The 26,856-nt window shown below is 42.3% G+C and overlaps 1 protein-coding gene across 15 annotated transcripts in view; it reads right to left on the reverse strand.

Moving 5' to 3' along the window:
- SOX6 (SRY-box transcription factor 6) overlaps window positions 1–26,856 on the reverse strand; it is a 602,500-nt gene that overhangs the window by 221,814 nt on the left and 353,830 nt on the right. For all 15 annotated transcript variants that reach the window (XM_084771677.1, XM_084771678.1, XM_084771679.1 and 12 more), the window contains one exon: window positions 344–433. In XM_084771677.1, coding sequence (XP_084627803.1) covers window positions 344–433 — 90 coding nt within the window. The remainder of the gene's footprint in view (window positions 1–343; window positions 434–26,856) is intronic.

Below are 26,856 nucleotides of genomic sequence, written 5' to 3' on the forward strand. Positions count from 1 at the left end.
AAATGTGATGCAGGACACATTTCACCTGCTCTTATTGGGATTTTACTCTATAAGGTGAGATATTATTGTGATTCTAAGAGACAAACGATGTCTTTAAATCGCTCTTCATTGATTGACAAGACGTTCCCGCCATTATTTTTGTCAAGTAAATTCACAAGGGAGTTTGTACACTGACATTGGGGACAGCGGTGTCCATAGTGTATGTACAGTTTACAGAGAAGACATTCAGGAATGTGTCACACCTACTCTTCCATGGAAATCCTAATTTAGAAGTGAGGAGACCAGCAGCTGCATGGGGTGTGTGAAGTAACATCTGACATATTTGATACTTTTTATATTTTACCTTTGATTTCTCCAAGAAGTTCACTCGTATTTAGTCTTTCCATTTTTTCCTTCCAATCTTTTGAAAGTAGTTTTTCCATGCAGGAGGAATCTATTAAAACACAAAAGTAAGTATTAAAGATATGTGTTACAGACCCAGAGGGCTAGCTGGCTGAGCAACTGGCTCCTTGGGAAACAAACAAAAGCTGTTGCTGTTACTGTTGCTGTTGCTGTTGCTTTCACTCTACCATGACTCTACAATAAAATGCCATGACGGAGGGAACCTACTGACCCGTGATGATAGTGTTCTGTGGTCCATGCTTAGCAGCCTAGTAATATCAATATTTAATCAGTGTTTATCATTTATCAGACTGATAAGACAGAACAGAGTCTGCGGCTCTAAATTCAGATGGCATCTCTTTTACCCAGCTAATTTTTTTAAAGTTAAGCAAAATTTATATGCTGGGCAAGGAGCAATGATAAGTTGTTAAGGGGGAAGAGGCCAATCAACTGTAACCACTTACTCATAAAAGAGAAATTAAACTTTTGCAAAAACTAAAAATTAGACAAGTATGTAAAATCGAGATGCTCTTTGTGCCCTCATAGTGAAAACTGCTAAAGTTTTTTTTTATATAAAAAGCAACACATAAGTTTATTAAAGAAAACACCTGTTTAAATAGTATTCACCCTGGTGCATTTTAAAATAATGTTCTAGATTACAGAAAGCAATTGGATCCGTTTTTATAAGATTCATAATATTACAGAAACACAAACATGAGGATGCCTCAACACTGGCCTGTGTTTCCCCATGCGCATTGTTTTCTTCTATGGACTCAGAGGGACTTGCAGGCTGGCCTCCTGCTTACAGCTGGCGGCTTGCACCTTTTCAAGACTCGGCTCTTAACAAATAGGCCCTGTTTCCAGGGAATGCAGATTTTAAAACTCCCGTTGAACTTTAGCATTCCAAGTGTCAAAACTGCGATAACTTTCTTTTTAAATTATATTTAAAATGGTTCCTCCAGTTCCAAATACTTTTTCTCCCCCATATCACCAACTATCTTTTGAGAATTTTCCCCTACATTTTTTCCCTCTAGCTTCCAACTCTGCCTTGGATTTCTCAGATTGACAGTTAGGTCTCTAAAGGGCGTTAGAGACTAGATAAGCTTTGGAAAAGGCAGTGATCCTCGCTTAAGAGATGAGAAGACTTTCACTCGATTAGAAAGCATTTCTGAAAACAATTAACATTTGTTTGTGACAAGATCAATCAATCAGGGACTGGATGGAACCCAGATCCTAGTGTCATGAAAGGACTGATGCTGCCACAGGACCCCGTGTCTTTTCTACACAGAAAGGCTACTAAGTGAAAGCCCTCTGCCTCTTCACGAACTTCCACCCACTTCCCACTCATAAATGAGGTATGTAATACCTATACTTTTCCCAATATTAAAACAGAGTTTATAGAGCTATGGAGCAAATCTTCAAAGGCATGCCTGACAGGCATTATTGTTTCTCCCATTGGTTTGGGATTTCTGAGCCAGATAGTTGTAATGTTAGACAACCGATGAGGAAGATCAATAAAAAGTCTTGAATTTTATACTCTATTAGAACTTGCTACCTTTCACCCATTCTTGTTTGTTCTGTCATTGCACTAAACTGATGCTCGCTGGCACAGATGCAGGACTCCAAAACATCTGGTTAAAGTTACAGGTGAGATGATGACACACCCATCAGACAAACCCCAGCACATCAAGGGTGGCCAGAAAGTCAGGTCAAGTCCACACATGCACGTGGGATGTAAAGGAGGTCTATATTTCTATAAATAGACTCAAAATACCCCAGAGGCCCAAGGAAAGAATGCTGAAGCTTCGTGGAAGACAAAGACAGCTCTATGAACAACAAGACTGCATACTCCGAGATAAACCCAGCCAGCTTCACAGGGAGCTGCACATTGAGAGGCTCCCGAGCATTGGATATCCTGCTAAAACAGACGTCCCTGCTAACACCGAGTCCAGCTACCTCCGCTTCTGCTCAAGTAGAAAAAGCTGAAGGAAAAGGAAAAATAGGCTTTGTGGGTCTACATTTATAGACAGGAAGATATTTAATAACAACAACTGACAAAATTATCTGAGGGCACTAAGAGTTACTAGGTACAATGTTATCACCCTTTGACGTTAATTCTAGAAGGCTAGATTTTAACACTGTCCCTTGATACTCATCTGGCTGCCAGACCCTCAAGGACAGCATTGGTGCTGCCAAGGAAAGCAAGTGAGAGGAGTGAGAAAGGCCAGGAGCTAGCTGATACCCAGCCACTCTGCCCTGAAGAAGTTTCTAATCAGAGATGAGGAAACGCGTAAAAGGTCCAAAGTTATAAATGAAGGGCTATATTGTCAAAGGTCCCAGTCCTAGGGGCCAGACCATTGCACACTCAGTCTCTGGGCATGGATTCAAGTTAAGTGTGAGGCTACCTCCCCAGGCGATGACAGCCTTCCAGCACACCAATGCGACACTAGCTTTGCATCCACAGCTGTGAGAGCAGGCCTTACCCTGTTGTGATTACTACAAAGATCCAAGCAGGAAAACTACATAAATAAGACCTTACATGCCACATAGGAAGAGCCACAGTGATTCTAAATGGGGAGAAAACCTAAATGTCCTCTAAATCATTTAGGGTTCTGTCACAGAAGAAATGTTTTATTTGATTAATCTGAAAGCAACTTTACACTCAAGGTGACAGTGACAGTAAATTCCATTATCTAAGTTTGACTGTTCAAACTTCCATGTCTGAGCTGTCTGCAGCTACAGCTACAGAACCAGATGACTCCTCAGGAATGAGAGGCACACGGTAGCCCTACAATGTAAACACATTAAGACGGGGCCTAACTTACAACGTCCTGAATTTGTGTAGCATGTCATCTACATGCTGGAGTTCACTCCTCCTACTCAGTACCTACCCAATGAAGCACAGGGCCTGTGGTTAGTTGCCTGTGGTTTTATAAGGGATGGGGTTTTACTTTAGCTGTTCTCTATTTGAAGCAAAGATGTAAAGACTCCACAGTGCTAGACTACTACTCAACTACATACGTTTTGGTAGCCATTTTGGGGCTTAAGATTGAGGGATATGTTTTTGTGTTTGGAGTGGTGCTTGCTAATTTTTTTCAAATTTAAATTTTTATCTTTCAAGAAACTCATTCTAAACTTTTTCTAACAAAAGAAAGATACAATTCAGGATTGGTTTTATTTAATATATGCTGTATAACAGATTGCAAAACATGGTTCTGCTTCTTAGAAACAGGCTTTGGGCTGGGCAGAGGACATGCTTTATCACGGTGTGCTAGTGCTCTGGCTGGTGGTGAGTTTTATGGAATAAGAGAAAGCCAAGGTGGGACTGCCTCCTAATCTCCAGACTAATGTTTTAGGAATGGTTTTCAGTTACTCCAAATATATACATAATGGCTTCAAGAATACCAATTGTGATAAAGGCTTATCTTCTGTGTCAAAAAGAGTAAATAAATCATAATTAAAGCCAAGGAAGACAAAACAAAGGGAAATATTTCAGTGTACTTTGAAACATATATCTGTGAGTAAACATTTGTTATTCCCTTCACTTCCATGCAATATTGAAAATCAGAAGGATAAAATATCACAAACATGACACAGAAAATATCTTTCAAATATTCTAGTGAAGGATCAAATGCGTCAGCCCCTGTGTGCACATTACAAGAGTCCATGCTCAGTGGTGCTTAAGACAGTAGGAAAGGCATCCCTTTATTTTCCCATCAGAATCATCAGTTTCAAATGCAATCGCCTTTTCTCTGCATTTACAAACACTGATTGTTTATCTGAAGTGCCCATGACTTTAGTTTCCAGCCAAACTTGACAATGTACATTTATTCACCCCTCAGCAGCCCCAAGTGTTTTCATTGGGGACATGCAGATGCAGTTATCAGCTACTGTACGTTTTCCCGCACAGTGGCGAGAGTGCCACAATACAGCGGGATAAAACTGGAGCTTGGAGAGCTTGAAGAGGACTCTTAAATTTTAATTAAAACCCTCCAAGCTCACTAAAAATAATTAGACACTAAAATGTGCCAGTTTTATTTTGAAGTCACTATAACATACAAAGCAATGCTCCATGAAGATTGTCCCTACGCGCGCGCGCACACACACACACACACACACACACACACACACACACACACACACACACACACTGAAACAACTGACTTTCCAAATAAGAACAAGGGGTATAAATAGAGTCTGTTTTCAAGCAAGCTCTTCATGCAGGGAGCTGACAGAAAAGCCCACAGTGTGTTTTTCAGACTGAACCAAACAAACCTAGAAATAACTTCCCTAACCCAGTGTGCAGATCGCCATCCAACTCCACAGAAAATCCAGCGTGGAAAGAACAGTACACACTATATCACTGAGCCTTTCTGATCTGAGAGCCAAACCTTTAACCTCTTAAATGTTTCTGCCATCTTAAAATATCTCATACAATGCTATTCTCCGTCCTATTTTTAGGCAAGCAGCAGAGAAAGCGAGCCTTTCCCATACAGCAGGGCAGCGGCATAAACATCAACACAGATGCTCTGCCAGGAAGGACTGAACTTCTCAAGCACTTGATCATTAAGGAATGCACCAACTGTTTTGGATAATCTCGTGCCAGCCCCCTTGTGCTCCACACTCCCCCGTGGGAGTGGCCAGTCTTGTCCTGCCCCTAATTCTTCATTTTCCTCCTCCACAGCACACCCTCCAACCAAAAGATGAGAAGCCAGGCATTTATGCCTGGCAATGAGAAAGCAGGCTCACTCCCCAAACAGACCAAAACTTTAAAACAATTAACCCTCCCCTCTTCTTTCAGATAAATTGCTAAGTATAAAATGCAATCTATTCCCTTTGTTTACTCAATAAGAACAATTTGTAAATGACTCAAGGATAAAATTCAGAAAATGTTGTACTAAATTAGAACCATTATAAACATGCTAATGACTCAATACTCAAGTAAAACATGCATGATCGGTGTGAAGGGAGAGATTTCGTTCTTGTAAAATTCTGTTGTGCTGCCTTAAAATGATTTGGTCATTAAATCAGATATAGTCCTTCCAGGAAGAAATGTTAATTCCCCAGCCACTTTACTGAACAATATGCTGTGAGTAAGGGGGTGTGTTTGCAGGAGGGAGCATGTGGGGAAGCAACGGACAGAGGTGTTGGAAATGCTGTTAGGCCTGTTATGCACGGCTCTGGGATGTTCGGAAGGAAACAGAGGCCCCGCATCTGAAACCTGCCAGACTCACACGCAGGCATCTTTGTGTTGGGGGCAATCCTCTCTCCAGGACCTATTTTTATCTACCAGACTTTTTCTTAGGCATTCATGACAACTGGCGCTAAGCGTACGTTCATGGGAGTCACACGGTTCTATATGAGCAAGCAAAAGGCATCTCTCTCATCTGCTCGCCCGGGCTCCGAGCACCTGAAACATGAACACAGGGCTCATTCACAACCCATTCCTCTCACTGCTCATCGAGGCATCAGAACTGTAGGTGCTGGCAGGAAGAGCCGGCAGGCTCCACAGGTGACTCCACGGCTCACAGCCAGGGGCTGGAGCTAGAAACCCCTGACTTCATGAAAGAGGGAAAAAAAGAGTGCAGATGAGGAAGCTGCTGGCAACACTGACCTCAGACAGATGGTGACATCTCGACTGTGCTTCTGTGCTTGCTTTACTGAAGACTATTTAAATCACTGCTTAAACAGTAATTTATGGTCTGTACAGCACAGCAGCCAGCAGTGGGAAGGGGGCGTTTTACACTTACTAACAGTTGCTTCAGATACAGACAGAAACACTAACTCCTGGGACAGGGGTGCCAACAGTGCATGCAGGGCAGCTCCGCGAAACCAATGGTGTCCAGGAGCCCCGTGCCCTCCACGTGTTGCTTGCCTTACCTTTCCAACCCTTCGTTTTGCTTTTTCCACAATGCTTTATCTCGTTTAAACTAAAAGCTTTCTTTTCTTGAATACCATCCACCAAGTAGTCAGTATAAAGTTCTTTTTTAAATGCCTTGAACTGAGCAGGTTCCCAGACAGACTGCATTTTCCTGAGTGAGCGAGAGCTGCTCGTGCAAGTGAGTGAGAGCTGCACGTGCAGCCTGAGGCTCTGCTTCTCTACTGTGACTTCTTGCACATGAGACGCTCAGATGTGCCATGGTTTTCATGTAGGAGAAATGTCTGTTACAGACTGTAGGTGACCATGCTGCTAAAATCTACCTTACGAATGACATTTTTCACCTTAGTTACTGCTGATCCTGTTGTCTGTGTTCATCAACTACTTATTTTACTATGATTTATCTACCAGACTTTTCTGTAGTCAGATTCATATGTGATTTTAAAAAACAATATTAGATTATGGACGCAATTTAATTATTTTTGTGTATCTAGTGTGTCTTATGTTCTGTTTGCTCGTTTGCTTGATTGCTTTAAACATGATCATCTTATTCCGTCTCTACAATGTGCCTAACTTACATTATAAAGTGTTTCTTGATGAACTACAGATTTTATTTTGGTGTTATTCAATTATTAACTTTTTCCTTTATGACTAGTATTTTTAAGCCCTGAAAATGTTGTCTATACTAAGATCAGAAATATTTTTCCTGTTTTATTGTAAATTTCATACTCCTGCTGACCTGTATACCTCCTCCTTGAGGACTAGATTTCATGGTGCCAGAGAGCTCTGTGTAATGCCTACAGTAATGACCAGCATGGGATGTTAACCCTCAGGCTGCAGCAGTGGCACACACACCGCTGCAGTAACCAACAGCTCCCTAATTGAATTTAAGACTCGCTCGAAAAGAAGGCTATCGTGCATGGTGCTAGAAACCCAGCCAGCTACCCAGGGCCAGTGAAGTCATAGATCTTGGAGGAGAAACCACAACATCATATTACTAAACCAGTATACTCCTACCTATGTTATAAACACCCACAGATACGTGTGGACCTCAACCCTCACCAAGGAAACTTTTCTTTGCAGCAGACAGAGATCACTACAAAAACTACAACCAATCAAACTGCAGAGTTCTGGATCCCAGTCCCAATGAATATATCTACAAAACAACTTCTATCCTAAGGCACAGAGACCTTGGCAGAAAAGGCAACAGAAGGATTTAAAGAGACAGAGATCAGGGAATTTACTCTGTCTCCAAGTAATGTAAAGCTACACGCAGAAGGTCTTACCAGCATGACTGCCTAATATGAGCCGAACAAGGAGAACAGTAGATGTGCTAACGTGCACAGGAAGAACAGGAAGCTTCAACCCAACGTAAGAACTGCAGGAACCTAAGGATGCTGAGAGGAAGACAGAGTCTTCCCTGGGGAAAAGCACACCAGTTGGTTATCCAATAAATGGTCAGCCCTGAAAACATACATGTGAGTAACAGTGTAGAAACTGAGCAGGACATATACATGATGTGAGTAATATATATTGTGATATATATGTACACACATATAGGTACATATATATACATATACATACATATATATAATTAAAGGAAAAGAAGCCATGGATTTTTAAAAAGAAGATCGATTTGTTATTTGGGAAGATGTAGAGGGAGGAGAGAGAAATGGGAAATGATGTGATTATGTTATAATCTCAAAAATAAAAGGAATAATCAAAAAGTTGTGTAGTTTCAGTTTTATAGTTAAGATGAGATTAAGTTAATTTCATTTATTTTGTATGTTTTATGAGTGAAAAAGACAAAGCAAACTTTGTTTTACACGTGTGTCCACTTGTTTCAACATTGTTTGAAGACTGTCTTTCTCCTTCTTCCATGATCCAGGCTTTGGGAGGTTGGGGAGGCCCCAGCGGGCCCACCTGCTCTGCTGCTCCTGCTCTGACCTTACGTGCTTTTGCTTCTGCCTCCCCAGCACTGCAGTACCCTGAGCTCCCACAGAACGCGAACCTGCTCTCGGCTACACTTGGTCCTCAGCAGCTTTCAGTGCATCTTAGGATGATCTTATTTAAAACAAAAGGTTCTGTAAGATTGTTCTGAAATCTATAGGTCAATTTTAAATTGTGCAATAAAGTTTCACATTTCTCTCTGTCACTGTTGCCGGCTGCTCTGATACATTGTTAGACTCATCTCTCACTGTCCTCTAGGTAAGTATATTTTGTTGCTGTATGTGACAGTTCTTCTTTAACCCACGCTTGGTTTAGAACAGGCAGTTTAATTACTGTTTGGGAGATTTTTAGTTTTCCTTTTGGTATCAATTTACTATCTTTTCCCATATAACTAGAGAATCTACTTTTTATAAGTTTAAACCTCTTATCTTTCCAGAAACTTGCTTATAGCACAACCTAAACTTTATACAAAGCACTCCAAACTCACTTAGAAGGAATAATTATGCAAAATTTTTCATGTGTCTTGTGCTGTTGCCGCCTATTATGTCCTAGGGATTTGAAGTTCTGTTCAGATCCTCTAAATTCACCAGATTTTCCAACAATAAATGAACTGTGGGTGTCTCTTCTTTGAAGTCTCTCAGTTTTTCTCTGTATTCTGAACCTATGTCGTTGGTGCACAGAGACTTAGGGACTGGTTTCTGCTCCATGGGACTGGAGGCTTTCAGTACAGGCTCTCTCTGTGTAGCCCTGGATGTTCTGTACTGCTCTACAGACCAGGCTGGCCTGGAACACACAGAGATCCGATTGCCTCTGCCTCCCTGAGTGCTGGGATTAAAGGCGTGTGCCACCACACCCAGCATTTTATTTACTTCTTTCTTATCCTACACTTGACTGTTTGCCGTCTTATTCTCCTGGGCGTATAACTGCTCTGTTTTCTGGTTTTCATGCACTGGTATATCTTTAGTTTCCTATTTTCTATTTTCTCAACATGGGGATTTTGACTGTCTGTATTGAAGAAGGTCAACTCAGGACCAGTTAGTTTTCTCTACATCACCAAAAGCAAGAGGGAAATGTGCCTTTTAAAAACAAACAAACAAACAAACATGGCATTGTGATACACAAAATATAAACAATGTTGATAATGACAGACTAATATAACAATTCATGGTTAATATGAGGAACTTTATGGTAATAAATTGAAATTTTTAGATAAAATACAGAATTTGCTGGAAAATACATGTATCAAGATAAAAAGCTGATCACTGAAGTGATTCCAGGCCCAAATATGGCAGACTGGTAAATTTTTCCATTCAAGGAAGAGATAATAATAATCTTATACAAACTTAAAAAACATGTAAAGCCAAACACTGCTCAACTGAGGCCAGCAAATTCCGATCAAAAAGTGTATGAAAAAAAAATAATGTATAGGTGAATCTCCTTTATAATACAGTCACAAAACATACCAAAACAGAAACAGAAATATAACAGGGATCTGCAAGAGGCCTCACAGGTGAAGAGACTTTCTCCAAGCCTCAGGGCCTCAGTTCATCGGAGGACCCACCTAGATCAAGGAGAGCTCCACTCCAGCAGGCTGCCTTCACACACACGCACGCACGCACGCATGCACGCACACACACACACACACACACACACACACACACACACACATTTTATAGATAATTGATAAATAAGTAATTAAAATGGTAATAAACATTTAAGTTATTTACACCCACAAAAATTACTGCCAAGTATAGTTATTGAAAAGATGACAATTGGCCTTTATTCTGGGACTGTTTTGTGCAGTATAATGTCCCTTATTGTGATAAAGGTAAAGAAGCAGCTGTCCATGCTGTTGGGTGTAGATAAGGCATGTTATAACGCTCACAGGCCATCCACGGTGTGATACATACTCGGCAGTCTAGGAACGGGAGGAGCTTCCCACAGCTGTGATATTAAAGGCAAACTGCTGAATGTTTCCTTATGAGAGGAGGGATAAGGCAGAATTGCCTACTCGCACTCTTCAGCTCTCTGCTACCCTGGGGATTCTAGTCAGGGAGATAAGGAAAATATGTACAGTCTATATAGTCAACTGCCAGCTTCCAACCCAGCTGTAAAGCTCACAAGTCATCACCCACCTGCAAGTGACACACTCAACAGAGTGAAAGTCCACAACTCTTCCTACATCCTTTAGAAAAGAGATCATGGGGCCAGTTGTTGTCCCCAAATGGAAGATTCAGACAGTCAGAAACACAGAGCCACAACTCACACACAGTTGGACACACAAAGAGCCACAACTCACACACAGTTGGACACACAAAGAGCCACAACTCACACACAGACAGACACAAGGAGCAACAACTCATACACAGACAGACACAACGAACCACAACTCACACACAGACAGACACAAAGAACCACAACTCACACACAGACAGACACAAAGAGCCACAACTCACACATAGACAGACACAAAGAGCCACAACTCACACATAGACAGACACAAGGAACCACAACTCATACACAGACAGACACAAAGAGCCACAACTCACACACAGACAGACACAAGGAACCACAACTCACACACAGACACAAAGAACCACAACTCACATACAGACAGACACAAGGAACCACAACTCACACACAGACAGACACAAAGAGCCACAACTCACACACAGACAGACACAAGGAACCACAACTCACACACAGACAGACACAAAGAGCCACAACTCACACACAGACAGACACAAAGAACCACAACTCACACACAGATGAACATAAACAAAGCTCACACAGAGATGTGAAGAACACTTGGAATGATTAATGTGTATTTGCCATTTTTATATGTTTTTGCATGTGTGCTTGGTGTGTCCTGCATGTCTTCTTTCTGTGATTTGGTCTTTGGCATTAAATTATCAACTATTACTGTTTGGATGCTCTGTTTTTCAGTATTATTTTCCCCCTTGCTATTCTGTTTTTGGAGATTTCTACCAATATGCCCTCAAGCTCAGAGATGGTTGTTGAGGTACCTATGTCATCAGCTAAGGAGACACCAAGTCTCCTCACATAGTCATCATTTCACTACATTGTTTTCATCTCTAGTGTTCCTTTCTATTCTTGGAATTTCCATCTTTTTGCTTAGGTTGTTTGTCTACTTCTGTGTGCTGCCTACTTTTTCCACTAAACTCTTAACACATTAAGCATACTTCTAAACACCTTGGTCTTACAGTTCTAAACAACTCTTCCTTTAAGCTGCTCTTGGCCATGGTATCTTATCCTAGCAACAGCATGTCATCCCACCAACATGGTAAAAACTCCATGAGGGAGTGTTCACATGCTTTGACCACTTGATAAAGACCCCAGTGATAAAGACCCCAGTGATAAAGACCACTGAATTGAAGCTAAAGGCGAGAGACACATTCAAACCACATGACCATGATGTAAGCAAAAAGCAAGAAAAATCACTTAGACTTCTGTATCTTGTGAAATTATCTTTTAATAATTTATTTATTTTATTTTATGTACATTGGTATTTTGACTGCATGTATTTCTGTGTGAGGGTATCAGATTCCCTGAAACTTGAGTTACAGACAGTTGTGGGCCAACCTGTGGGTGTTGGGGATTTAACCCAGGTCCTCTGGAAGAGAAGCCAGTGCTCTTAATCACTGAGCCATCTTTCCAGCCCTGTGAAGTTATCATTTAAAAACAAAGAAGTAAGGAAAGATTTCTTCAAACAAAAGCTGCCTCAGAAGACAAGTGAAAGCACATGCCTTTAATATCAGCACTCAAGAGGCAGAGGCAGGTGGATCTCCGTGAGTTTAAGGCCTGCCTGGTCTATAAAGCAAGTCTAGAACAGCCAGGGCTGTTACACAGAGAAACCCTATCTCAAAAAACTAAATAAATAAATAAAATTTAAACAAGAAAGAAGAAAAGAAAGTAAAAGTGAAAGCCACTCTTCAGAGAGAAGCAGACGGTGCTAACCATCTACTCAAATGCAGGAGAGAGAGTGGTACAGGACACGGAAACCAAAGCGATGTTGTGCTGGTCTCAGGCTCACCTGACCCACTTAGGTCAAAACAATAGCAACATTATGTTCCACCATATGCACATAAATGGTGCACACATCTACACACCTTCCATTTCTAATGGTGGTTGTGTTTGAGTAAAAGGTATGATGGCAATGGTGTGATGGCAATGGCATGATGGCAATGGCGTGATGGCAATGGCGTGATGGCAATGCTGTGATGGCAATGGCGTGATGGCAATGCTGTGATGGCAATGGCGTGATGGCAATGCTGTGATGGCAATGCTGTGATGGCAATGCTGTGATGGCAATGCTGTGATGGCAATAGGGCTAAGGTTAAGCAGGAGGACTTAGACACAAAGTCATTTGAAAAAAGAGTTCGGTGCCCATTCCCAATGATGCAACTTGAAAAATAGCATCTAAGAAAAGAAATAGCAGCTAATACCACACTTAGACCTGTGGGACTCAAGCGTGCCACATAGCGGGAGACTAGCGACAGGCCGCAGACGCCTCTCTCGGCCCTTCCCATCGTCATACAGACTGAGGACCAGGTCAGTGACTATGACAACAGTAGACGGGTAGAGGATGTACAAGGTATGAATAATGAAATACACTGATCATCTGCATGGAAAATACCAAAATACTGACCAAAGCAGAAAGTCAGCAGGAGTCTCATCATGTGGCTACAGCAAAGCCGAAGGCTACAAAAGTCAAGCATTTTCTATCAGCTATACGTGGGATCTGAAATTTTAAATACATTGCAGTTTGAATTAATATCCCCACAAAATGCAATGTTTTTGGTATGAATTCAATAAAACGTGTCCAAATTTTACAGAAAAAAAAATATAAGACTCTGATAAAAGTATCAAAAGTAACTATATAAATTTGAACTAGTCCATGCATAGAGACTAAAAGACTCTCATATCTACTATGACCAACACGTGAGTTCTTCCAGTCTGGTCTGAAGATGGAGTGCAGTCCCAAGTAACATCCCAACCAACTGCCTCAAGAATATCAACTAAGTAAATTTAAAGTGCATGAAGACACAGAGAGCCTGAGACCAACTAGTAACTGAAGAAAGCTCAGTCAGAGGATTGACGTCAAGTGAGCATCCAGTCTTGTTACATTACAGTAAACAAGACCATTGGATATCAGGTGAAAATTCTATGAATGGAAGAGAATAAAGAATAAAAATTGTTTGTTGTATATATGTGTAATAATACAAATGTATATGAAAATTTTAATAAAAAAGAATACTAAGCATGGAAAAATTGACCCACCTAAATCTGACCACTGATCTGTGGTAGAATCATAGTGGAAATGAGAAAAGATAAGTCTCCTTAATAAATGCAGCTGGAATAACTGGGCATCCAGATGCAAAAAGAAATCTAAACACAAACCGCACACCTGTGATAGGCGTGACTAGGAAGAAATGGTGGTCATCAGTGCAACACACAAAGCTACTGAGTTCACGGGAGCCAGCGTGGGGCCATGGGCCTGGAGAGCTGCGCTGCGGTGATGGCCACGGGAGCCAGCGTGGGGCCGTGGGTCTGGAGAGCTGCGCTGCGGTGATGGCTTTGTAGTCAGGACAATGATAAACTGACCTTTTGAAAGCTAAATTTTCATCTTCAAGATTAAAAGAATTTTGCTATGTCAAAGACAGTCAAGAGAAACTGCAAATAAGCTGTAGAGTGGGATAAATATTTGCTAAAAACACATTTGATAAAGGAATGTTGCCTGAAACACACAAAGAACTTTAAGGCAAAACAAACCAACAAAAACAAGACAATACAACTTAAAATTCCAAAGCTATCTAAACAGACACCATAGAATGGCATGGTGGCAATGCACATGGGAGGGTGTGCAGACTCCTTGTCACCAGAGCACAAGACAGACACGTCACACTTGTCACAGTGGCCAGCACGGAGACCGCTGCACAAAATGCCAGCAGAGTGTAGCACAGGAACGAAGAGCAATGCATCCAGTGCACATAACACATGACGGTTTGTCCCCAAACTAAACATTCTCTAATCACAGTTTAGCTTTTTTCCCATACATACAGAAAACTTAGATGTACACAACAACACACAACATGGAAATGTTTACAGCAACTTTACTCACAGTTGCCTAAATTGGGCACCAATCAGGGGGCCATTCGGTGTGTGAGTGGGTAGCCTGTGGTAGATCCAGACAGTGGAATATTATTCAACACTAAAAATAACTGAGCCATCACGTCATGAAGAAACGTGGAGAGAACTTGACTGAATACCTTAACACCAAGTAAAAGGAGCCGATCTGAGAAGTTGCATACTGTTCTCAACAATGACACTCCAGAAAAGGGGAAACTATACTAATTACTGGGAAGGGAGGATGAGAGAGCAGGACGAAGGGGATTGACAGGACAGCAAAAGCAGCCACAGTGGCTTACAGAGACACACCGTCAAACCCACAGGGCACACAGACTGTGGACTTTGGGGAGTCTAGGATGTTGGCACCGGTCCACTAGCTGGAAGGAATGTGTTGTAGTTGACAGCTGGGGAGGCTGCATGTGTGACAGGAAAGAAAGCTGAGTGAACATACCCAGTACTGCCCACTCGCCTTGCTGCAGACTTACAGAGCTGCTGGGAAATGTGTACAGTGGAAAATAAATAAAAACACTACCATGTACCTGATCGTGTACCAGGAAGTAAATATAAGCCTGAAATAAGTTATGAGAATAAGTATATCATAAGAAAAACTGACTATGTAGTTAATATAAAATATATTATATATAATGTATAATATATAAAATAATATAAAATAATAAAATATAAAACAATTTCTATATGTTTCAAAATATAAAAGCAACGAATTTATAAAATATTCAGAATTTCTACACACAGTAAAAACCCTATAAGATATTAATAAAATAAATTTCTTAAATTCCAAGCAATTGTAAGGATGCTGTTTCAGATTTTGAAAGTCATAATATGTTAAGAAGTAAGCCCTGACAAAACTGATATAAAGATGCCAATTCTAAGAAGGGACCACAGAGTCAAGACTATTTTGAAGAAGAAGGAAATTACCAGAGTGGACTATCACATAGGTATATCACGAATCTAATTATTAAGTGCTGGGTGTTCAGCAATGGTAACCACCACATATGGAATGTTAGCTAGGAAAAAAAAAAACAGGACAAACTCCCTACATCAAAGATTCATCTAGAGACACACTGTTGAGCAACAGGAAGACCCAGAAAGTAAAGCGCCACCCACATGAAGGCTAAGGACAGCCGCTGACTGCCACGCAGAGGTCACGACCAGGGGAAGAAGGAGGGACACTCCAGGACGTTGGACTGCTCCAGATCCTGCTACAGTGGGATGTGCATACATGTGAGGGAATAAAGGTATGCAACAAATCACTGAAAGGCAAACTTGAGACTCAAGGTAAACTACATGAGTGGCACCTTGGTACATATTTTTTGGTACATATTTTTTAAAGAAGTAATTGTTCCCATGTTTGGGTAAATTCTTATGGATCATGTGTTTCTGTCATGCATGGTAGTGAATAGCCTTCTGAAAAGTTAGTTATTGAGGTGAAATATTTAACTTAGCAGTTGTCTGAGAATATTCAACAGCCAGATATAACTACTGCCCTACACAAAAAGAGTCTTTCTGGCGTTTGACTATAGACAAGTCCAATTCCTCAGAATAAGATGAGAAAATCTAATTGTGCTGGCAAAATGGCTCAGTTGGTAAAAGCACTGGCCACCTAACTTCTGGGGTGTGATCCTTGAAGCGACATGCACAGGTAGTCCTCTGACTTCCACACACACAGGGCACATGCACATGTTTACACACACACACACACACACACACACACACACACACACACACACATGTACAAGCACACATGCATACATTGAACTAATAAATGAATAAATAAACGCTTTAAATTCATATCATAATAAAATTATAATAGGCCAGAGTACTTGAACAGAATGTATTCTTTCCTTGGCCCAGAGAGAGGGACAAATGTCAAGTCCCTGTGAGTCTGGTCCTGCCTCCATAGGATGGATATGGAACAATCCAGGACAGGTGCAAGCTTCCCCAGCCTTTGATTTCAAATCCTCAAAACAGTTACCTTAGAATCAGGTCCAGATTCCTTAGTGTTGCTTCAAAAACCCCCATGTTCTGGAAGGCTCTCCTCTCTCCACCCCTTCTCAATATTGCCTACTCTGTCCCTTCCACTACAGACATCTCTCACACAGAGACTTTCTGTGCCCCGAGACCAGCTGCCACCTGCTAAGTGTCCCCTTCCTCAGACGTTGATGTGGCCTCTTTCAGCACACTCTCTTATCCAAATAGATTGATGATTTAGTGACAATTTCGCATTCATGTCTGAGCCAGTGGGATGGCTCAGTGGCTCAAGGCCCTTGCTACCAAGCCTGATGACCAGACCTCACCTGATGGAAACAGAGAACTTACTTCCATAAACTATCCTCTGACCCCCAGAAGTACATTGTGGCCAAGGGCATGTACACACACACACACACACACACACACACACACACACACACACACACACACCACTACAATTTTTTAAAAAATCAAAATCATTCCCTCAGGTCCACGGGAGGAGAAGGCCGCCTGCATCACGCCTTTCAACACACTGCTGTACTTACTTCACCACTGATCTCTGTCAGATGCTAAGCTCTCTCAGATCAGCAAACTCACTTACCTGCTCTCTAGCTACCCTTACTGTTCGGCAGAGCAACTGGGAGATAACTAAAACCTCCCAGCTGCAGCTGGTGAAATGAATGAAGACAGTGGCACTTGGGGCAAACAGGGTTCCGTGTATGTCATTTCTGCTTGCGTTTGACGTGAGCCAGGCTCCGGCTATGTAGCCCAGACTGTCCCTGAGCTTGTGCCTTGCCTGCTTCTACATCCCGCAAGGAGATACTAGCCATGTACCAACACACCCAATAGTAGACTTTCTGAAGTTACTTGCCCTTTGCTCTGTCATAGACCTCAGTTGTTTTGTTAATATGTCAGTATGTGTAAAAGGTGCCACTGAGCCCAATGCTCAGCCACTGTGGGAGAGAGCTGGGGAAGAAGCCCAGGTGGGGAGGCGGGAGGCACAGTCTGAGGAGCAAATGTGGGGCACTGCGTCTCATCAGGGAGCTTCTCATGAAACACCCTCCACACTGAGGGTTTTTCCCCTTAAACAACCAAATGTTCCCCATTTATATGAGAAAATGACCTGCACATGAATGCGAACTTAGACATTCACAGCAGGGTGAGCCTGTCCATTAGTTCTTCAAAGAATCCCTTCTCTCAGAGCTAAGACAATAAATTAAATAATCATCAAGATTTTAAAAGCTTCTACCTATACATGATTTCCCCCCAATTTTAACCTGGCTTAGTTTTCAACATTTACATTTTGAGCAAAAGGAGAAATTATGTTTTTTAAAAGAACATTAAAGAACAAAAAGCCAGCCTGAAATCTAAATAAATCCCCCCTTCCTTTTTACTTTGAGAGAGAACAGGAAGAATGACAACAAATTCTCGACTATTGTTCCGTGAGGATTCCAACCCTGACCAGTTCTCTTGACTACACACAAAGGCCCTTTCAACAGCTCCCTGCACAGCTTGAAGACAGACTACATGTGCCTCTTAATCCCCTAGTCAAAGTCTGCAACAGTTAGCAGCGTCAAAGGGAAGCCAGCTACGAGCTACGGTAGATGCTGATAACACTGTAGGCCTGAGAATTTAGACTGTGGTGTGCATTGGGCCTAAGCATTGAGCAACTCCTCACCACAGAAACCACACATCCACACATGGCCAAGTGAACCACTACAGCATGCCATTGTCAGGATTCAAAGGCTGTGCCCATGTATTGGTCTAAATGTGTGTAAGAAAACACAGTAAAATATACAGACTTAAACTATATAATCACCACCAGGACGGGAAGAGAACATTCTTCTGTTGTCAGTGGTGAAAAGTGACATCAACGAATAAGCAAAAACAAAAAACAAAAAACAAAAAAAAAAGCCAGAATAGGTCTCAAAGTGCACTTTAACAGTAAAGGCAATGTTTCAGAGTGCAAGCTCTGTAAACCACTGACCATAGTCATACACTAGTGAAATGTGTACAAAAGAGGGTGTCACACCACAGCACCCATGGCCACAGCCCTGGTCTGCCATGGACTCACAGGCTATGGTTTCTATAGATGGACAGTCATTACGGCAGATCTCTTAGCCAAATAACACCATATGTTTTACATATGAAGCCCTGTCCCATATAAGAAAAATATACAGGCATGGCCTTAAATACAATAAATGATCCTTGTCAATTAGCCTAGGAAGAGAAACTGCAGTAGCATCCCTGGGTTGGATCAATGGAGCATTAAGATTAAAGATCTGAGAGGAGTTCTAAGGTGGGTACCATACAGACAAAGATGTTTCTGAGGGGTGCGGGAGGCTTCCATACCTAGAAAACCACAAGCTCTGGTTGCATCGCCCCTGTTCTCACACCTCACACCAGCCCTGTCAAGGGATCTGCTGACAGGTGACTTTACTCCTCGAAGTCTCCTAACGTGCTCTTTGTAAAAAGTCCTAAAACACCAAAGCTTGCACATTTGCAGGTAAACTAAGAGTTTTGTGATCAAGGTTTTATTTCAAGTGGCTTCTATGGAGGATAGCAACAGTAATAAAAATATTATTAATAATAGTCAAGGAGATGACAAACTTGAAAGAGCCTTAGACAAGAGTTAAAAAGACTGAGAATAATAGCCTTGATTTCGTCTTAATTTATAGTTTCCCAGAGAGCCCTTGGTTCCTCTGGCTACAACTTCTGTAGCCCAGTGCTCGGTCCCAACAGCTCCTACTGCCTTTCTGACGAAACTGAAATCTCAGCAGTAACTGAACGCAGATTATTATGTTTCCACTGTGCTATGGAAAGGGAACATATTCTGTGCCTCTTATTCCAAAGGAATGATTGGGAGACTCTGTGCAAGATGCTTGAACACCTTCAAGTAAAGTATTCCTCAGACAATGAAGAGGACACGGTCTGCGCATGCGCCTGATCATCCATGGATTTGTGTTCTTAAATTCTCAGTGACCAGCTCTTGGGCACCTGGCCTTTCCAATAATTTCTGAACATCAGAAGAAAAGTACAGGTCTAAGTAACTGCCAACGGTCTTAGAGTCTTCTTAACGCTCATCAGGGAAACATGTTTTCAATATAGAAACTATGGCCAAGGTTTCTTGTCTTTCTTTCTTTTCCTTTGAAGACACACACTTGCACATACACACATTAGGCTAGCATTTCAATTTGTATGGGTGCAAAGGCTACCTACCTTCCTGAGAAGAGATAGGACTAAAAGCTCCTGGGGACTGTGGTGGTTGGAATTTGCAGAGAGGCAGAGAACCACACAGAGAATGTTGTCTTATGATTTGATCATTATTTAAATATAATTTACTACACACACACACACACACACACACACACACACACACACACACGCACCCCAATGTGTGATGGTTAATTAGTCTTCCTTGTGGGCCTAACTGCACGAAACACACTGTTGGGCTATGGGCACATCTGTGGGGGTGTTTCCAGAAAGGTTCACTTGAGAAAGAGAGGTACAGCAGCATGTGGGTAGGGCCATGCCATGGGCTAGAGAAGAGAGAAGCCTCGTGAGCAGCGGCCCCCCTTCCCCTGTACTTCCTGACCACCAGATGTAAGCATGTTCCTGAGGCCATGCCCTCACATCTGGATGAGCTGTGCCCACAAACTAAAGCCGAAAGAAGACATTTCTTTTTTGTTAGGCATTTGTTCACTGCAAGGAGCAAAGTAACAAATGCATCACATATTGTAAGGTGTCTACAGTTAGTGTAATTAAAGCATAAAGTATCAGGATAAATTCTAAAAAAGGAAATGCTATGAATGTTGTGTAGTTCCTGCACTAGTGTGTGAATAACTTGACAGTTTGGGGGTAACCTTGACCAAGTCAAAAATCTGAATGCTCATCATAACACAGACATAATTAATAATGCAACAAATGAGGGAAATGGAGTTATTTAAAAGTCTGTTAAAAGAAAACAAGAAAAAGAGGATAGAATAATAATGGGCTGCATATAGAAAACAAATAGAAAAGTGGGCGATTGCACATGACCACAAGCCTACATCCATCACCGCAGTTACACATGACCACAAGCCTGCATACATCACCACAGTTACAAGGACGGAAGGAGAGGACTCAGCAAGTAAAAGTGCCTGCAGTACAATCCTAAGGACCCGAGTTCTAGTCCCAGACCCCATGTCAAAAATCCAGATGTGGTGGTGCACATCTGTAACCCAGCACTCCTATGGGACACGGGAAACAAAGTCACCCAGAATCTTGAGAACAGTAACCTGGAAAAGAGAGTCAAGACGACAGAAGCAAGAGACTCTGCCTCAACAAGGCGGTGAGAGGAACCTGCGCCTGTAAGCTGTCCTCTGGCCTACCACGAGCTGGGAGGCATGTGTGTGCACTAGTGTGCGAGCGAGCAACCGAGGAGAGAGAGAGAGAGAGGGAAGGAAGGAAAGAAGGAAGGAAGGAAGGAAGGAAGGAAGGAAGGAAAAGAAAAGAAACTGCCAGATTGGATTTCTTAAAGGCAAAACCCATTTGTATGCTGCCTATAAGATATCCACATAAAGTGTATATATGTGTAATAATATAAATGTATATGTAAAAAATTAAAATTAAAATTAAAAAGATATTCACATAAAATGCAAAAAAAATTGGGTTGAGTAAGATTATGGAAATATCGATACGTCTTTATTGAGACTAATTGACCAGAGAAAGGCGAGTTTAGAGCAAAAGTCATTAGTATATCAGTAGGGGCATTTCCTGACAAAGTATACAAGATGTAGGATGTAACAAACACATACCATATCAATGATAGAACAGAGAACTGATGCTTCTAAATGCTTACGTACCTAATAACACAGCACCAACACATGGATCATCAACTGACTGATGTATAGGAGAAAAGGACAAACCCACAATTAAAACTCAAAAACTTCCAACCTCATTTCTCAAAAGTTGACATTAGGAGCTCTTCATAGTCTTTCTTTGTTACATTTGTGTGTGGGTGTGGCTGTGTTTGCATGCTCATGCACACACACACACACACACACACACACACACTTGAAAAGGGAATATATGTGTGCCACGGTCTGTGGAAGTAAGAGGTGAGAGTGAACTTGGAGGCACCAGTTCTGACTTCCATCATGTGGGTCGCAGGGATCAAACGCAGGTCTTCAGGCCTGGCAGTGGCACCTTTACCCACTGGGCTGTCTCATGGTCCTTCTGCCTTGTCTTACAAGGTATTTTTATATATTTTTTTAAATAACCTATTCTGTCTTTCTTGGCCTATCATATTGTCATACCTTCTACCGCCATGATTTTCTTTATGGGAAAAAAAAAGGTTAGACACAAATACTGCACGGTATTCTCCCAACACAAAGTGGACAGATTTACAACTATCAAGACATAGCAAAACTATGTCACACACTCCTGTGAGTGGCTCAACACACAGAAGTATAAGGGCAGCACAAATTGAAATTAACAAGTTACTTTAAAAGAAAAGAAAGAAAAGGGACACAAAGTTATGGGGCAGAGAAGTGAGGTGCTCAAGGAAACGTTAGAGAAAGGAGTTAGAGGTAAATATGATCAAAACACATTGTATGACATTTTCACTGAATTAATAAAAATATTTAAGAAAAACTAGGTCACACATTCTGCTTCTCCAGTTACTAATTAAACAATGGTTTGGTTTTATCTCACCAAGAGAATGTGAACAAGCAAAGTAAAATAACTGAAGGTAACATGTCAAAACTTGTGCTCAAGAAAGAAACAGGGATGGTGTAGATGAGTCAGTAAAATGTTAAGGACTATCATTGGTCATCTCAAATCTGGAAAGCAGTCAAGTGAGCTTTGGTGGCCTTTTCATCTTCAGCCCAAACTAAACATACAAGCAAACTAGAAGGGAACAGAGGAGAGACGGCCAATGAGCTCTACCGTGACCATTCCGGGTCTGTACAGTACATGTGGGGATGGATCCCAAGTCTACCCACCTCAAGGAATGGTGGGCCCTGGTCTGCTCACACCAGGCCAGATGGGACTATGTTAGGCACAAAATCTCAGAAAAGACAACTCAGCCCAAATAAGAGTCAGGCCACCTCGGCTGAGATCTCCCGACTTCTGCTCCACTCTGTTCTCACTCAAGGAAAATAATTTTTCTGACCTCCAAAAAACAAAAAGAAAAGAAACAACAAGGAACATGATGGGTGGATCGGGGACCAGGGGGGGGTCTGCTCAAACTATTGCACTAACCAAGTACAATACAAGTAGTAAACATCGAATCCCTACTCTGATCTACCCAATGGACAGGACATTCTCCACAGTTATGTGGAGAGCGGGGACTGAGTCTGACATAAACTCTGGTGCCACATATTTGACCAACTCCCCTTGGTGGGGAAGCCTGGTATCACTCAAAGAAAGAATAAGCAGGCTACCAAGATGAGACTTGATAGCCTATGACCAAAAAGTTGGGGAGGTGGTACCATTCGGTCATAGACCTAGGGGAGGGGAATAGGCTAATAGCTCGAAGGAGGAAGGAATGGGAGGACACAAGTGATGGGATAACAATTGAGGTGTAATCTGAATAAATCAATTAAATAAAAATGTTCTAAAAAAGAAAAAAGAAACAACAAGGAAGAAATGTATACAAAACTCCAGGAAGAAAGCAGACATGAGCAAGAATATAACGCTAGAGAAATGTGCCCCTCGTATAAGCAGAGAGAAGGTACACAGATGCAAATGTGAGAGTAAGAACTTGTAAGCATTTGTCAGGCGGACACTGACCCCAAGCCCTCTGCAAGGAGAATTGATTGTTCTTAACTCAGGCAATCAAAGAAAGGGAAGCAAAGCCAGCAGAAATGAAGTGTGCTCGAGGAGCGTGGTGGCGATGATGCTCATGTACCTACGGGATGCAGCTGAGGGACCCCACAGGCACTGGTGTGAAGGTGTCAGCACTGGAAGTAGCAGGAAAGCCAGCTAGCTCTGCAGAAACCTCCTCATTGTTTATAACGCTCCCTCTTGGTTTCAAAGCTGACGGGGAAGCTTTGACCAGATATTACTTCCCATGGCTGAAATAAACACTTATTTTGAAATCAGCAACTCCTGTTACTCCGGTTAACTTGCCTTTCTATTAGGTTAAAAGAAAAACATTTCTGTTCACAATCGCACCTACCATATGACCCCATATTTACAAGTCTTCCGATCTTACCCCACTGTCTAGCCTTCTGTACTTGTCTTTACTTTTATAAATGCATAATTATAATATCTACCTGGTCTTGGTGACAGTTTCTAAGTGGCAGCTCTATTTTCAAACTTTCCTATGTTGAATTTTTCACTTAAAAAGATATATATTTCTCATTAAATTATACTTATTTTTCTATCAAAATAAACTAAAACAAATATGTCAAAGGCTATGTTTAATTCTGAGTGGTATGAAAACAATTGACTATTCCCTTTTGTAGTTTTTTAATTTGTTAAAAATAAATTAAGAATTTAGGATTTAAGGGCTACACCCACCATGTTGCCCCAGCCTAAAGCTAATCCCTGGAAAGCTAATACGGAGGCCCCAGCTTTGCTTTGTTCTCAAGTGTCTTTACACAGTTAACGGTAGAGTCTCTGCTGAGTCACACATTGCCTGCAGAGCACGCGTGAGGCCTGAGCTCTCAGGAACAAGCAAGCACCTGGCCTGACATCAGAGCACAGTGCTGTGCGCGTCATCTAGGTGTGCAGATTGGAAAGCTAAGGTTAACTTTTTAAATCCTCCCATTATTTTATGAGAAAAGGAAAATAAATGCTGAAATGAATATAGACATTCTTGAAATGTATAGAGTCTAAATAAAGTCACACATGAGTTTATTATAGCATTTTTGTGCGGCCGAGGTTGTTTTATAACACATTTTCTTAGATCGCTCTATCTGTTGCACAGACTTTGGATTCTTTGTAATACAGGAGCTCGTCTCAGGACAAAACTACCTCTTCCTTCTCCTTTGAGGAGTTAATGAGCCAATTGGTCATTAACATCTTGTTGTGAGTTGTTTCAATAAAATATTCAATCAAATTTCTTTCTCTTCCTATCACTTTAGATCACTTATACAACGTGTCAGTTCAACGAACTCCTGCCCCTCGGCTCCTGTCCCCCAGCTCCTGCCCCCTGGCTCCTGCCCCCCCCCCCCCCCGGCTCCTGCCCCCTGGCTCCTGTCCCCCGGCTCCTAGCCCCCGGCTCCTGCCCCCTGGCTCCTGCCCCCCGGCTCCTGCCCCCTGGCTCCTGTCCCCCAGCTCCTGCCCCCTGGCTCCTGCCCCCCCCCCCGGCTCCTGCCCCCTGGCTCCTGTCCCCTGGCTCCTGCCCCCCGGCTCCTGCCCCTCGGCTCCTGCCCCCCGGCTCCTGCCCCCCCCCCCGGCTCCTGCCCCCCAGCTCCTGCCCCCCGGCTCCTGCCCCCCCCCCCGGCTCCTTTTACTGTTGTTGCTGCTGTTACTCACAGCCCTTGAGCTACAGTGTGCTGGGTGTTTTGTACAGTGTGGTTCCCCTTCTTTTTTGGTTATTCATATTTGTAGCCTAACGCATTCCTGACACACAAGTTTTATCACTTAATCATGCCATGTGAAGTATGGCTAAGCCACAGTCTCCTAGGATGCTGCTGCACAAATTAAGTGACGGGCATTCAAGAAACACTAAGCTTCTTATACACCATACACTGTATAGTTAAAAAAAAAAAAACAGTTTCATCTAGGAGATAAACGTTTGTCATGTCTGTCATCACACACGCTCCAGGAGGAAACAAAACTAAGTACTATCATCACCAAGCAATGCATACTCAAGCGCTGAGCACCTTGAGCACCTAAGGGTCTGGGAGGACTATGTGCTAGGACTGAGTTATGTCCCCAAAACTGTACGTGTTGAAGCCCTGACACCCAGATTCACTGTGTGCAGAGAAGGGTCTGGGGAGAGTATCTTTCTTGTCCCCTTGCCCCTAGGCCTCTTACCCTTTGCCATGTGAAGACCCAGGAGAAAATGGGCACCTGCCAGCCAGGAAGAGCCTTCACTAGGAAACTTAGTCTTGGATTTCTTAGACTCTGAAACTACAAGAAAAATTTCTTATTGTTGAAGCCATCCAGCCTATAGTATTTTGTGATGGACAGCAGTCCAAACTGACAGAAAAACTGGCTCCTCTGAGAAATACGCAGAAAACAAGTGGCATGTACCTTTAATTCCAGTGCTCAAGTGGCAGAGGCAGGTGGATCTCTGTGAGTTTGAGGCCAGGTAGCCAGAGTTACATAATGAGACCCTATCTGGAGAAAACAAAACAAAAACAAAAATTAAAAGCATAAATAAACAGACAAGTTATAAAGCAGGAAGAGTGCCATGCTTAGTGAGGCTGCTGCAGGACCCACCCAGCACTCAGTCTTCCTCACAGCTCACTCCAGAGCACACAGGGAGCTGCACGTTGGGTTTGCAAGGACTTGGTGGGATTTGCATTCTACCACCTTTTTTAACATTGTGGTCTTGATTAGGGCACACATAGAGATCATGCATGCAAAAAGCATGTTACACAGCTGTGTCTGGCATGATGAGCTTGTTTGATGCATATCACAACAACAAAGTATCAGTGAAATAATTAATTACGGGCAGCCCAGAAAACCCTTCCCAAATCTGATTAGACCTTTAGGCACCTCACCTTAAACATTAACAATGACACGTTTCTCTGTGCCTTTTACTGCTTAGGCTAGGTTATTTCCAAAATGGCAAAGGACTTTTTTAAAAAATGTTTTAAGCAAAGAAAATGTGCAGTTTACTCTAAGTACTTTTCATTTAAATAAAATATCCCAAATGGGATCTAATTATTACCTACCAGAAAGCTTTCAAGTTAAAAACAAATATGTTTCGAATATCTCAACAAGATCTAATTGCCTAATGAGCATGTCCTGTAAACACTAATAATTATGACCCACAGTACAACTCAGAATAGCACCATCTACTTTCCCTACAACTGCACCCTACATCTGATCAAAACCGTAAGCAGAAGGTATGAGTCAGAGTCAAGGTGCAGATGCTTAGGCTTCCAGCAGGCCTTAACTTGCACCTCCCCAGGACTGGTGAATGTTCCTCTTCCAGGTAAAAACTAAATTAAACACGGAGATCTAAGGATCTGAGGCCTTGGAGTTTCAAAGTCAACTTTGCAGAATGAAGTGGAGAGGAAAACAAAGAAGATGGAAAGAGGGGGAGGGGAATGAGGGAGAGGGAGGGGGGAGGGGAATGGGGGAGAGGGATGGGGGAGGGGAATGGGGGAGAGGGAGGGGGAGGGGAATGGGGGAGAGGGATGGGGGAGGGGAATGAGGGAGAGGGATGGGGGAGGGGAATGGGGGAGAGGGATGGGGGAGGGGAATGAGGGAGAGGGATGGGGGAGGGGAATGGGGGAGAGGGAGGGGGAGGGGAATGGGGGAGAGGGAGGGGGAGGGGAACAGAGTGGGAACAGTCAGGGAAAGGAGGTGAGAGAAAGGGAAGCAAGGAAATAAAAATAATA

This window comes from Acomys minous (genome assembly GCF_964271855.1).
Source record: "Acomys minous genome assembly, chromosome: 2".
Taxonomy (NCBI): Eukaryota; Metazoa; Chordata; class Mammalia; order Rodentia; family Muridae; genus Acomys; species Acomys minous.